The sequence below is a fragment of the Nannobrachium achirus genome, assembly GCF_963921795.1.
Source record: "Nannobrachium achirus genome assembly, chromosome: 3".
Taxonomy (NCBI): Eukaryota; Metazoa; Chordata; class Actinopteri; order Myctophiformes; family Myctophidae; genus Nannobrachium; species Nannobrachium achirus.
Genome location: NC_137812.1, coordinates 55,333,920 through 55,349,127, shown reverse-complemented (window position 1 = coordinate 55,349,127; position 15,208 = coordinate 55,333,920). Strand labels below are relative to the sequence as shown.

At 41.0% G+C, this 15,208-nt stretch overlaps 1 protein-coding gene across 1 annotated transcript; it reads right to left on the bottom strand.

The window, feature by feature from the left end:
- Positions 1–2,893: 2,893 nt before the first annotated feature.
- ogal (O-GlcNAcase like) lies at positions 2,894–14,028 on the bottom strand. Its single transcript, XM_080720998.1, has 17 exons — positions 13,861–14,028; positions 12,404–12,455; positions 11,692–11,789; positions 10,420–10,550; positions 9,925–10,096; positions 9,738–9,836; positions 8,896–9,035; positions 8,571–8,715; positions 8,036–8,134; positions 7,302–7,552; positions 5,837–6,011; positions 4,952–5,037; positions 4,503–4,595; positions 4,039–4,127; positions 3,604–3,724; positions 3,290–3,419; positions 2,894–3,189 (listed from the first exon to the last, which is right to left on the bottom strand). Exons 1-17 carry the CDS (start codon positions 13,904–13,906, stop codon positions 3,053–3,055), a joined length of 2,064 nt encoding a protein of 687 aa, XP_080577124.1. The 5' UTR covers positions 13,907–14,028; the 3' UTR covers positions 2,894–3,052.
- Positions 14,029–15,208: the final 1,180 nt, after the last annotated feature.

Sequence of the window (15,208 nt, the reverse complement as noted above, 5' to 3'; positions counted from 1 at the left end):
AAAAAATAGCAACATCCAAAGCATTAACATTAATAATTTTAACATTAATTTGGGTATAAGCAGGCATGACCAAAAAAAAAGAAAGAAAATGTATGTAATGTAAAACTACCTGATTTTTCTTTTGTTTTTAACTTATTTTATAGTCTTATATGTGCCTTGAACATCATCATGTGTGTACTCTTACTCTACATTGATGTAAACCTTTTAAGTACACATGCATTGGTAACCATTCTATAAAGGTTATCATACTGTTGAGGTTTATCTTTAGCGACAATGACTACTTCAGTTTTACCAATGGAACACAACTGCACCTCATACCTGTACTGTATCATCACTGTCATATGCAGAACTAAGACCACACTCTTGGGTATTTTAGTGTTGCATTCACTATGTTTCTTCTTATTTACACTAGATCCAAAATAATGTGGCAACCGTGTCAGTCATCGTTTGGTGAGTTGTTGACTTGTGACTTGTTTTTGAAAGTGGCAGTCATGCCACAGGCTAAAGGAGCATGATACACGTGAATCTTGGCAGAGTCTTATGTGTAACTGATTCTCTGACACAGACACTACATTTCACTACATTCTGCAGATTACTAGATTATTTGGTGGTAATACATTTCATTCATAAATACTCACTGTACCAAGTATATTCATAATTTGAAATGTACAGTATGTGTTCCTGACAGTATTGGTCCATGAGGCTTTTATAGCCATGTTCAGTTCTCATGTTTTCACTTCAATTTTTCAACATAGGGAAAGGGTGCCCATCTCGTAACATAACTGGCAAATTAATGGGTGCAAAACTGCAATTTGTGTGAGATTATTCACAGCATCTAAAGTTTTCAGTGAAATGCCCCTTTCACAAATTCTGACTGCTTAATTTCTGCTCAGTTAATCGATTGTTTTAATCCTCAAAGGGACACTGTCATGGCGTTGATGTGCATTTCAGTTCATAGTTGATTGTCGTACTCTTTATTTGAAATATTGTATTTTGACAGAAAATTCCAATCCATTCTGTCAGCTATTATTTTGTGTTCCTACAATTCTCATGGTGCATTTCCATACAGTAAGATCTCTATTTAGGCATAAACGGCAACAAGGAAAGGGTAGTAGTTAATACCCAGACAGAACTTATTTATTTTTCCATAGTTGCTAATGCTACATTAGCCCTACAACAAATATACAATATACTGTAGAAACTATGTTGAAAATGGTGTCCCTCTAGCCTAAGCCTAAGGTCAGTAAACTTAACCTTAAATGGTCAACATGTATTCCTACTGAAATGCATTACGCACAGAAATTAAAATGTGTTTTATTGTTCTCGTGTCTTACGTTTTTGTTTCAATATCCTGTCAATATCTGGGAAATGTCATGTGCCATATGCCTGTTTATGCCCATCTGATTGGCTAAGGGCATAGACAGCCCCTCTCGTGGCCTTTATATTATTATGTCCCAATATTGTGGTGTCACCGTTTTCCCCTCTAATTGGCATTGGCTACGGGCAATCGTGGCCCTTAAGGCCCCACTGGGCCAGATACAGATACAAAATATCTGTCTCCATTGAAGTGGATGAGACTGGACTACCATCCACTTGAATGGACAAAAATATCTGTGTCCATTCAAGTGGATGGTAGTCCAATCTCATCCACTTCAATGAAGACAGATATTTTTAATCTGTATCTGGGAATGGGCCTTTATACTGTATATGCCTCGATGTTATGACGTCACCCAACAGAGCATGCCTTGTAATTTATATCAGGCCGCACTTGTTGATGGTGACATAATCAAGAATGCTGGTCCCTCATTGGCTGTTGATGGTGATGATGGTGACGTCATCACCCAGTTGATGACGTCACTCCGTGTTACTTCAAGGGTTTTCCCATTGGATAACGTAAGCGCAAATAGACACACAGACGTAGATTTGCCTAATTTATAGTTAGATGCTGAACACTATAATGCTTAATCAACCATTTTATTTAGCCACATTAGACCCACTTAATGTATTAAGGCATTTGTCATGCAGTGTAAAAAATATACCTTTACCATTTGTACAACTTACAACTTAATTTTCTCCAGAACAAGAATAGTTAAACTCAATAGTTTCCACAATACATCATTTACCTGTGGTGGTTAATGTAGAGGACAAATGCAGAATGTCCTCTACATTTACCCAATCTAACCATTAGGAACAGTGGGTGCCATTAATTAATACTGCAGTCGGGCGCAGTTAGGGGTGAAGTGTTTTGCTAAGGGACACATAGCCCGGGCCAGAGGGTGAAAATGCTAAATAACTACTGCGTATCTTTTCAAACAATCTATAATATTAACTCACATACACTGACTTATAAAACTGAAAAATTACTTAAATTATTCACATCCAAGGTCCCTTGTTTATCAGATGTAAGTCCTGAGGGCAATACTGAACCACAAAGACGAAGAGCAGTAGCTAGCAATGAAGATCCTTTAAAACAAAAGATAGGCCTAATACCAATGTCCTCCATAATGCTGAATTCATACCAGCAGCATCACACACAACGCTGGCATGTTCTGATTGTGCATTGCGTTTCAAATAGAAAAAAGCGCAGTTGAGAAAACCTCAACTTTGATGCCTAGAGCACAGAGTGTTCAACCAATCAGAGTGTGCTCAGATTGGTTGGAGATTCATACAAGCAGTATGTGTGAAATCCCACACTTACTCCATGGCATATGTAATGCCTCAAATGTATATAAACTGCTAGGGAAGAGAATCAAGTGTCTGTACTTCTCCTGCCTGAGTCTGTGTGGTCTGCTGCCAGCTGGTGGCTTTGATCTGCTTTGACCACGAGGCTCTCGCTGGGCATGAACTAGACACACTTGAAAATAGACACATACAATGCTGTATGGATGCAGCAAACACTACAGCAGCAGTAAACAACATACATAAACAATCTATCCCCAGTATTGTGGGAGCGGAGAAAGATCCAGTGCTGCAAGCCAGAGTATTCCAAATGGCTCACTCCAGCTGCTAGACATTGGCATTGGGCCTAACTGATCTTTGAGGTGATGTTTGTTCACAGACCTATTCCCATTATGATGATTTCTTGAGGCAATGTGGCCATTTTGATGGATTTGAAGGAGCCTAGTTTATTGAAGAAATCCAGCATCCTGCCGTCACTCTGCCTCAACTCGCAGAAAGCTCCTTTGGAACCTGGATGTGAGAAGAGGCAAGTTTTTATGTTTTAAACCGGACAGAAATGACATCCTTTCATTAAATTCTGTACAGAGCAAAATGTCAGAACCACACTCACCAGTGGTCTTGATGGATGAGAGCAAGCTGCCAATCATGCGCTTTGCAGGGGTGGGGTCAATGACCCGTGGTAGAAGTTGCATGGTGATCAATGAGGGGAAGTCCTCCAGCACAGAATCACACAGCAACCTCTAGAAGTAGGAGGAATGGAGGGAAGAACAGACACCATGACATGGCTCGGCTGGTGTAGTAGGGATAGAACTTGTGGCCTTTAAGTTACAGGCTACTATGTCACCCTGCTGCGCATTATTGTGCAATGTTGCATCTACTGTAATAGCTAAATTGTCTCAATTAACATCTGGGGCCGATTCTCACCTGAAACTTGGCTGGAGCTAGTTTGACTTCAGTAAATCCCAGGGCGTAACCACACATACCCACCTCATCCTCCAGGACAAGAGCACACTGAGGAGACGGAGGCAGATCAACTACTGCCAGGCTGGTGTGAAAGGACATGGACAGTTAGGATGGAGGTCAGAAATAAGACATAAGGAGTGTGTTGTGGCAGGGTAGCAGTATACAGTATGATAATGATGAGGTAATAGGATGGGATAGCAGAATATGAGAGAAGGATGTGTACTAGGGTAGATTAGAAGTAATCCAGTCCACACATGATCAGGTGATATCAAACCTAGTGACCTCTTGACAAATGAAAGGCTTTCAAACTACTAGGCCAAGCTGCCCTGAACATTACGGATGTAAGAGAGGGAATACACACGCACACGCCACATGCACACGCTCTCTCTCCCCTACCTGTCACTAATAAGTGAATGTTGTGTTGTCAAGGTGACTTTGCCTTCTTCCTCGCTCCGCATGTCCCTGAAAATCCTCTGTATGTCGACCTAGGACAGAGGAAAAGTAGTGTGAAGCTGTATTGGTGCTTAATACACAGCTCATGAAGCCAATTCTGATTGTCTTGCAAAAATATCATACGTTATAAATCGTCTCTGTTGAGCAGAAACCTTTTATCTCCATAATCCAATTTATTTCTCACACAAGCTCACAACGCGCCGATACATAACGTGTTGTAAGCTTATAGATCAGCAATGTTTGCTATTTTAGAAAAGAAAAGTTAATCACATCATTGCATTGATCAAAAAATGCAATCAGACTGAAGCAAACTAGTGGTCTGTTATTGATAAATAACATAATACATCCCTCAGAATTGAGTATTCAACAAAGCACTGCTAAAAGTCAAAAGTGTGAGGCGGTGTTACCTTGTCCTCTGGGCAGTATGGACGTATGGAGTACACAGCTGTCATCGGAGGGTGTCGGAATAAGTCCCTGTTTCCATGGATAGGCAGCATCCTCTACAAAAAAAAAAGAAACAATATTAAACAGACATGTTGAATGATGGATGGAGTGAGATCATGTCATCATACTGTATCTTCACACACAAAAAAACAACAACTAAATTGTCAATTTATTTCAAAGTTAATTAAAAAACAATGTTCAAAACTAGTGAAAATAGCAGATCTACAAGCTCGCAAAGTGTCACAATGCGTTGCTTTGCATTGCTATTTTTGAAATAGGTAAGTGGTCAGTTGACACTGATCTCCAAAGCAGCATGGCAAGGGCTTCAGTAACAACAAAAACACAGAAAATACACATTGCTCATAGTGGAGATCAACACATGACTGACTTGTGCTGCAGTCTCTCATATTACCTGGAACTCTCCCGACAGGCCTCCTCTGAAGTCCCATGGTTCAGGATCATTATTCATCACCTGGGCTGAGGGTCGACCACGCCCCCCTGTGGACAGAAAACACTCTTTAACTTAATGCAGCCAAGTAGAACCTCCCCCACATCCCAACAACAACAGATAACCCCACCATCATAAGATTTATTTCCATTTTTTCAAAAAGTTATCCTAAGATTAAAAATGTTTCACCCGGCGCCAACTGCTTAAACTGTAATCCTGGGCACTACTCTCCCTCTCTGCCAACCTAGGGAGGGGCCCGAACTGAGCTCATGCTTCCTTCAATGCATGAGAAGTGAGCAAGCCACTTCGTATCACCTGACCTGGGGAGTTTCCTCGGTAGGACGGGACGTAGCGTGTGGAAGGAACACGTAATTCCAACTAGTTCCTTTCCCCTTTATCAGGTGCCCCGGCTGACCAGGGGGAGGAAGTATAGAGACCAGGATTACTGCATGAACATGCAAACTTTGCCCTTTCGTCAACCCCATCTAGGGTATGGGCACAGATGACACGGAGGAGAGAGCCCACAGCGTTCCCAGCGGTAATCGAACCCGACAGCGCTACCGACTGCACCACCGTGCCCCCCATAATAGTTCTATTTGACTAAGAAGAATAACCCCGAACTTTCATTATACCGGAAACCTCTTTGTTGTTGTTCATGATTCCATTATCACCAGAACCAGGTAGGTACTTAATAATAACAAGATGTGATGCGCTGTGAGTTTGCAGATCAGAGATTTTCGCCATTTTTGAAAATATTTGAACGTACAAGTTCTGAGAACTCAGGGTCAAAAGAGCCATAGGCAAGCCAGGGTCCAAATCCCATCCCCCCAGAGGTCCTGTTTTTCTTACCCATGGTTTTGACATAGGCTCGTGCCAGGCCCACACCACTCTTAATGTCACAGATGTAGTTGTAAAGGTCATAGAGGATGCGGCGGTTGGGGGCGTTGCTCAGACGGTTGAACATCTGAACCACTGCTTCACACATGTTGTCAAACTGCTGGGCTCTGGAATGCCACTCGGCCGTCTTGGAAAACAATAAGCAATGAAAGGTTTGAAAGACAAAGTATGAGTTAAGATCATATCAGCGGAATGTTCAGCCCACTCACTAGTACGACCGCACGCAACACCTGACATTACTCGCAACATTTTCCAAAGCATAGCATAGATTTTTGAAGAATTATATAAGAAATATGTTGGTGAAATCAGATTTATCTCCAGACAAAGGGTACTTTCTTAGATGTCCCTGTTAGTAATGATTGTTGTGGTTCCTGTACACAATTGAACAAAGAAGTAACATACAGTATGCACGAAGGATCAATGCAACCCAGTAGCTGTGCATTTTGCAGAAGCGGAGCACAGTGTCTCCTCTTTGAGGCATATACTGTAGGTATAGAGCATGTTAAGACTCCAAGAAGGGGAGGTGACGTATACAACCTATTACTTAGGTGATAAAGTTATTATATACACACACAAAAACTGTGTTTTAATCAAGAACATTAAATGAGACTCTTCTGTGATAGCTCCCCTTTTAGATTTAGTTTTATCATGATTATGATTGTCACTGAAGAAGTACCCTGGTGTCTTGTTTGAGTAACTTCATCCTTGGGCAGTTGAAATATTCTCTGGGAAATGTTGCTTCTGTGGATCTGCATTCTGGCTCACTATTTTGTGTGACTATCTGGTCTATACTTGTGGTATGTGCCATGTAGTACAGTATTGACAAGAATATGGAATTTGGTAGTTACAGAAAATGTTGCAGTCAGGTCAGGTGGAATTGTATTGTGTATTTTGTAATTTGTACATTGTATATTCTGTCTTGTCAAACACCCAGTTCCTCAAAGGGTTATGAGGCTCACCGGCTGTTTTGGGGAGATGGTACCCTTTGGGGGACAAGGGCTTAAATGAAGATCCTGTATGGACGTTGTTATTTCTCAATAAAGTGATCCTTTTATGTAAGATATAATGGTAAAATCTGTGAAAAGTCATTGACAATGGTATGGTCCTTTAATTTGAGAGAGGAAGGGGATGTTATTATGATGGTGCACGATAACAAGGAAAAAGGGCATTTTAGTACAGTATGTACTTGGATGGCATCCAAGAGTCATTATTTAAAAGCCGTCTCTGACGACAACAATGGACAAGAATGGAAATAAGCTCTCAAGCTTTTTTTGTGTTTCATACTTCTGACAAGATATGGTATGTACAAATATTTGATTGTGTATAAGCATTCTTGTCAATAAAAACATCAATCAAAGAAATAAAGAAAAAAAAGAACAGAACATCATTACCAGTTGAAACACCACATTCCTGATACCTTGTCAGTCACGGTTGCTGTGGTCACCACTCCACTGTGGCTCTTGAGCCAGTCCAGTTGCTGCAGCATGGCCCTGGCGGTGGGCCCATATTCATATGGCAGATAGAACAGCTCCGACAGCAGGTTCAGGTCTTCCAGGTTCAGCGGTTCGGCCGTGTAGAGAGGGTTCTCACCAGGACCCGGAACGTAAGCGAGTTCTCCCCCGTCCGTCTGCATGGGCTCCTCATCTGAAGACTCTTTCTTCGGGCGAGCTGGTGGATGACGGGGGCCTGACGAGGATTCACCTTTTTACATTTCAGATATTTATCCAATTCTTTTATCATGGGCGACCTGACACAGACTACTGGAATACATTTACATTTTAGGTGTCTACTAGCTGTCCCTCAACATACTGTAAACTACATAACTTATACTCCTTGAAACAGAATGAGCTGCCTAAATCACTAGTAAGCAGCAGCAAGGAGTATTAAGACAAGATCATATTCCTTTGACTCTAAAAGGATCATGTAAGGCAGACATGGCATGAACAGGAAAGGAAAATCAGGTCACGGTTATGACTGATTTATACTTGGTTGCTCACTGTCACACACTGAATATAGCCGATCTACAAGCTCACAACGCGCCACAATGTGCTCCATTGTGAGCTTATAGATCGGCTATTTTCAGTGCACAACACTGCGCCCAACTAAGTATAAGTCAGGCTTTATGGTTTAAGGTAAGAAGGACACAGGTACCTCCAGGCTGGTCTGTGATGAGGAACTCCTGCAACCAGTCTGTGAGGGCCAGACGCAGTGCCTTCTGGGGGCTGTAGTTAGGGTCCTGCTCCTCATCACCTGGAGAAAGTGGTGGGTTACAAACCGTGTTTAAGCAGGCTTGATGAATTACAGAATAGGGAGTGGTGTGTGTATGGTGGTGAGTTGTTGCTTTGTGTTCAATGCAGAAATTGTCTTTAGAGCAGTGCTATTTATTATGTCCATGAATTAAAAACAGAGGGCTTTCAACGTAAAAAGACCGTAAAAGGTCTTATTTGAGATGTTCCTTTTAGGCACGGCGTTTAACTGTACTTGTAAAGTACTACATTTCAATTGTATTGACTATACTTGTACTGTTCTCCATTGTTGTCTAATAAAATAATCAATCAATCAATCAGCACAATGAGAGAGTAAGTACGAACCAACTAAAACTAATAAATACAATTTGGTGGCTAAACACATTGCTAAAAGTAAAAAAAGGTGCAAAAGGTACCATCTTTAAATAACTGACACTCACTCATCTCTATGTCCCTTTGCCCGCCATCAGCCCAGGACTTGCACCAGGTAGCTAGGGTGTGGATGGCCACAAAGTTGGGGTAGAATTCACAGTTTGGATTGGTAAGAATACCATTCAGTTTGGGGATCAGCTCTGTGGGGCGGTCCTAGCAGAGGAAATGTATTAGTTAAGCCTAATCCAAAAATCTATACTATAAAATAAATAACGTAAAATAAGTGTTTTGCGCTTACTTAAATAACGTAAATGCACACTGACAATGTATTTCCACTATAAACATCATAATTTACATGTAGGTATAAAGTAAACGATGATGGAAGATACCGACCTTGAATGGTCCCATGTAGATTCTCTGTGGATCATAGTCGTTGGCGTGGATGTTGTCCCAGATGACTGGCGCCCTCTTCAGGACAGATGATACCTCCTCTATAGACTCCACTGAGATATGGTGGGACACCACCTTAGGACCTGGAAGGATGAGCCAAGTGCCAACAGTGATAATCTGGTTAATATGCACACTGTTACTTGACACAAGAAGGGACAAAGATTGCTTTCCCTCTTAAATTGTAGACTCTACTGCAACTGTCACACACTAAAGTGCTTTGTACACAGACGTGTTCACGGAAAAAACAGACCATTGCATTTTTTTTAAAGAAAACAATGATTCTCTACGACCTCATGCACATCGGCTCACCGATGCACACCGCATTTGCCATGCGACAAGTGGCTGCGGCAGTGCGTTTTTTTCTCAATCAAATCCAGTTCGATTTGTGTGTCTTGTCGCATGTGGTAAAAACTCATTGACTACTTTTGTGACTCCTTTTCGGATCCACAGTGTGGATTCAGCACAGCCTTGCACACCAAATCCAATGTGTTTTAAACATGCAGCAAACGGGGGGAAAAATGCAATGGTCCTGTATGCAAAGCCCTTAAGAATGAGTTCCAAATCCAATACTTTGTCACCAACCAATTCAGATTGTTGACTTACGGTCATGCTATGATGCAGTGTGGGGTGACTCGATAGCCTAGTGGTTATGGCGCATACCACATGGCCTCTAATGCCTGATGAGTATCCAGTTCAATTCTGCATGTCACTCCCCTGCTCTTGTCGTGTTTTCTGTCTCTCTACACCCCCTCTGCCTCCCTCCCTAAAATGCATTGTGTCCTTACCAGTCCAGAGGATGTCTACACCAGGTAGCAGGTTCTCTCCTACGGTGTGGAGGTAGGACGACTGGGACACATTTGGAGTACAGAACGCGGCACAGTAATCTGCAGGATCAATGACAAATGGCTATACAGTCATTTCAGAATCCCCACGAAATGTCTATACGTGGTTCTACTTCTGTGGTTTTAGTACCTGTGGGACAGAAGAGGAAGATCTCTGGTTCTCCCAGGTGCAGGTATACTTGATTAGTGATGGTCACCTGGGCGTGGGCAAAGGTGCTGAAGGCCTGCTTGTCAGCAGAACACATCTCTCTGTCGATGTCATCAAACAGCAGAGAGAAGGACCTGCAGCCAAACTGCTTTACCTGCAGGAGGGGAAAGTCTGTATTCTTATATTATGAAATGTCAAATCATATGTAATGGTATAACACAATAAAGATTTTAGATTAAGTTCTTATGTTAATTGTCCCAAACCCTGCCTGAACTCCACCTGTGCTTTAATAGCCCAAGGTATATTATAAACATTATACACATGTTGACGACATGATGCATTCTTATCTTTATGTTTACGACATGTTCTTATCTTATATTGCTGTTTTTGTATATTATTTGTATGTCTCTGTAGTTACTACCATAATGTCCAAAACAAATGTACCCAAATCATCCTTTTTTTTTTATCTTATTTTACCTGGTCAAGTTTTCTTTGCAGTGCAGCAACTTCTTTGGGATTAGAGAAGGTGATGTCCAGGCCAGGAGAGATGGCATAGACAAACTCCACATTGTGCTCTTTGGCCGCTGATATCAGGGCCTTCAGTTGTTCTAGAAAAGCAGCAATGAAGCACAACATGTTTTTACATTAAACACTTGAACGCTAGCATCCCTATTCTGAGTGGAACATTAGCCAAAAATAGCAGATCTACAAGCTTTTCCAAGGAAAAGGAGAGCAGACTAATGTATTTGACGGTTCAAGTGGTTAAATGTCTGAAACACATGACTCCAACATGATGACAGTGCTGTCAAACAAGTCTAAGCTGTCTAAGAAATCTATGAACATTTTTAATCTGCAACACAATTTTATACAACATGTAGTGGGGGTCTCTGCTTCATCTCTCTCTCAGCTAAGGGGTCCTTGGCCTGAAAACATTGAAGACCCCTGGACTAGATGCATACTACTCTACTTGACCATGTCCTGTTGATACCTGATTGATTGATACCTGAGAGACATTCAACGAGGGTTTAAAATCGTTTAAATAAACAGGCCTGAACCTTGTACGGTAAAGTGTAGCAGAGCACAGTAATCCACACAGTTTACACTCGGGCAAGGTATTTAGCAGGCACTCTTATCCAGAGAGACTTACAAGTGTGAGATCGGTGTAGATGAACTCTGGTCAACAAACAAAGGGTAAATAGGAGGAGTGCAATGGAAAACAATTGAGCTCTTCAAAGTAACTAGGAATCGGATACCAGGTAAACATAAAAGCTAGCATCTGTCTAAACAACATGTTATCTAAATAACAGCCATCATGGACGGTTATTTTTATTTTATATGAATATGCCAAAGGTTATTCCTAGTAAATCCTACACATTCATTCATATAGATTATAACGTTTATGGGGTGCCTGCAGGCCTAGCGGTTCACGTGCATACCAGTGTAGCCTGACAGCATGTTGCTACTGTAGTTCGAGTCCCGATCCCGACTACCTTTGCTGCCATTCCTGTCATTCCCCTATCTCTCACAACATTTCCTGTCAGTCTACTGTCCTATCAATAAAGGCATACAAGCCCCAAGAACATACAGTATCTTTAAAAAAAAAATCCAGTTAATTGCCATTATCTCAAATAATTGCGATCAGGCTACTATGTATGTAATAATTGTGACAAGCCTATTTCTGCTCTTTTCTTTCGTTCAGTTGAAGGAAGTGGACAAGTTATGAGGCATCCATCACAGGTTGAGACTCACCTGCCTCCTCGTCACAGTACAAGTCTCTCCAGTACATCCTATGTTTGTAGTCATCCTTGGGAGCGTAAAGGTATGTGTTCAAACCCCACTTCTGTTCCCTAGCAACATTAAAAACAGCAAAGAGTAGATCAACAAAATAATATCTATTATATGAAAAATAGAATTGTGTATGTGTATTGTGTATGTGTATATTATATCAGTTGTTTCAATTTGCAAGCCTCACTCATATAATACCTGGCCAGGTCTTTCATTAATGTTTATCAGTAATTACAAATCAGTTACACCCAATAATGATGGGTGTTTTTATTTTCTTTAATCTTTCGATAAAGTCATTGAGGAGATAAGATACCCAGGGTGTTATTTGAGTTGTTTATTCTATAATGTGGTGACAATGTAACAGGGGTCAGGGTGAGATACTTCCTTTCATCTTGTCCTACTTGATCCATTCATGAGAGTGCATTATGCTCCTAAACCTGTCCTCTGGGTATCATGGCTGTGACCAATGTACTTATTTTATATTAGTCTTGGTTTATTGTAATGTTAATATACCAAGACAATATGTCCCTTGGTCCCAGAAGGATCTTGTAAAATATCCCAGATGAGGATACAAAGGATATTAAAAAAAGCTTGCGGCCTGGGTTAGTTTCAGTAAGCTTATGAACATTACAGTTTAGACAAGAGGGAACTTGTTGGCTAACTGCGCGTCAATTACCTCTTGAAAAGGTCTGTTCTTTGCTCCATAGTCCATGGCCGCCCGTAAAAACCTGCATCAAACAAAGGTTGCATTATAAACCAATGTTAATGTCGCAATAGACAACGCTGACCTTAAAGAGCAGTAATTGTTTGGAAAGTGAAAACAATGTGTCATGTGTCTTCTGTCCATCCAAACATATTATTTGTCATGACCTCAAGACATTTTATACCAAAAATGGCACTGAAGAATGCAGATTAACTATTAGATGTTGCCAAATATTTTGATTAGTTTAACCTTAAGCCTTCACCATTAAGTTTCAAGGTTTCTTTATTGTTAGATCATTACTTGTGTACAGGTATGTAAGAGTAGGCTACACTTATTTTTGTTCTGGGTCCCCAGACACTAGCATTAATAACAACAATAATAATCATAATAAACATTCTACAAGAAGGAAAATAGGAAGGGAATAATCAAGTATAGCAGCAAGACTGTCCTAGTGCTAAAGGTACTTGAAGGTGCTTTGTGCACACGGTTCTTTATTCCTGTAAGTTAAGATGTCCTGGTATCACATTGTAGGCTACTATAACATGCAGAAATGTCATATTTATGTTTTCAGATTGCTAGAATATCAAGGGCAGGCCCATACGTGGTAATTCATACAAAATAACATAAAATAAAGCTAAAGTACAATAACAATGTATTGCACCCATGCAGCAAGAGTCAAGGGTTTAGGCTGCACTGAACCCAAAACCTCCCAACAAGAAGGTGGTGCTGGTGATAGACTGTGCCTGTGAGTAATACAGTGGATCCTGCCGCACCTGTTTAAGATCCCATAATCCCAAGTATCCCTATCCCAAGTCATAGAGATTAGAGCAGTGCAGGGCAAAGAGGTTTGGTGTTGAGTGGAAAAAGAGCAGTACATAGTGAAAGGTCAACTTTATTATATTGACATTCAAGTGGTTAAATATCTGAAAACACAAATTAACATGAATCCAAAATACACTGATGACAAGTTGACAACTAAGGGGTGCTTGGCCTGAAAACGTTGAAGACCCCTGTCCTAGAGATTAGAGACTAGCCTACTTTAGTTTGTAAATAGGCAACGTTATACACTAACAAGTTAACCATTAACAATGGAGTTAAGATGACACTGTTATAATGTGGGTAGCCTAAATCAAGAATGATAGGCTGTGTGTGTGTGTGTGTGTGTGTGTGTGTGTGTGTGTGTGTGTGTGTGTGTGTGTGTGTGTGTGTGTGTGTGTGTGTGTGAATTACATTCATATAATCATATTAATACATTATGCAATTATAAACACAGTTTGAATTATAAAATGTGTTCAATGTGAGTAAAAGCAAAAAACTGAAAAACAAACACAAATATGTCGTCTGTCAGGCAGATACCCAAACTGTTGTTGTGAGTCTTGTGACCTGCTGAGAGCTCTTTGACAGCTGAGACACGAGGACATGTCACTCACCTTCCACCACTCCACTGATGAAGCGCTTGGTTCCAGTGTTAGGCATGGTAAGGTTGAAGAATGAAGATACCCACTTCCAATAGGCCTGTATATTAAGTTATTTCTAAACCTTGACTCCTTCGATTTGAATTGATGGACAGTCTACTTACTGTAGCACCGAAACAACAGTGGTTCCGAGTTATGTCAAGAATCTCAAGATACAAGTCATACTGGAATTAGGCAACACGCCTTCATTGGTTCACTTTATTGCACCCGTCTCGTGCCTGCACACGCCCAATATTATTCCATACAAACACAATGGTGCATCGATATAAAGAACGATTGAACGAATTAAAGGAACTATTGGTTTACAGTCAGTGGAAGGTGCATGCCCACTGTTGTTTTACGTGTCTTCCTACCGGGGTAGCGTCTTAAAGGGACAGTGACCATTCCTTTGAGACGTCTATTGCCATCTGTTGGACAAATAATGTTATAAGCCAGTGTTTCTCAAAGTGGATTTCAGGGACTCTCTAGGTTCCTTTATGGGGATCTAAATTGACCCTTACAAGTCTGTAACTTTTACAAAATTAAGGGGAGACCTTCCAATCCAAGTTTGAGAACCACTGTTATATAAGGGCTTTGCCTTTGGGGTGAATTACTGCAAACGTTCCGAAAATGTTTAGAGAACAATCCAAAATGTAACGTTGACCACAGTTACAGCTCTTATTTTATGTTAATTATGTAGGCCTATAACCTACCACACAATAGAAATAGGCTGTCTGTCTGTCTGTCTGTCTGTCTGTCTGTCTGTCTGTCTGTCTGTCTGTCTGTCTGTGTGTGTGTGTGTGTGTGTGTGTGTGTGTGTGTGTGTGTGTGTGTGTGTGTGTACTGTACAATCTACAACAATGAACATTTTGTGTGTTACTTACAAACTTGACTAGCCTACTCTTGTTGTTGGTCCTTTTTATTTTGATGAATAAAACTTAATTCACCTGGTCAAAATGTTATCAGGGTTTTTCCAGATCATAATTGATCACAAATGGCTCACAATGAGTTGTGAGCCATTCAGTTGGAGTAGAGTTGAAAAAGTCTTAGACAGCTGTTGGCTGGGCGTAACCCTATAAATGAGATAATAGCAGCTTGACAGTGAGGCATATGACAGCAAGCAGTGGGGCCAGACAGTGATCTGGGGTTAACCAAGACCCTTCACTGTATGGTTTTCAAGGAGGCACTTTAAAAGGTGGAAGGTTGAGAGGCCCAACTAAAAAAGGAACTCCTAGTGACCTCACTGGCCTGAGTGGCCTCCAAGACATCCCATGGCACCATGCTTTGTCCATTTGCATATTAGGTACCACTGTACCAGTATCCT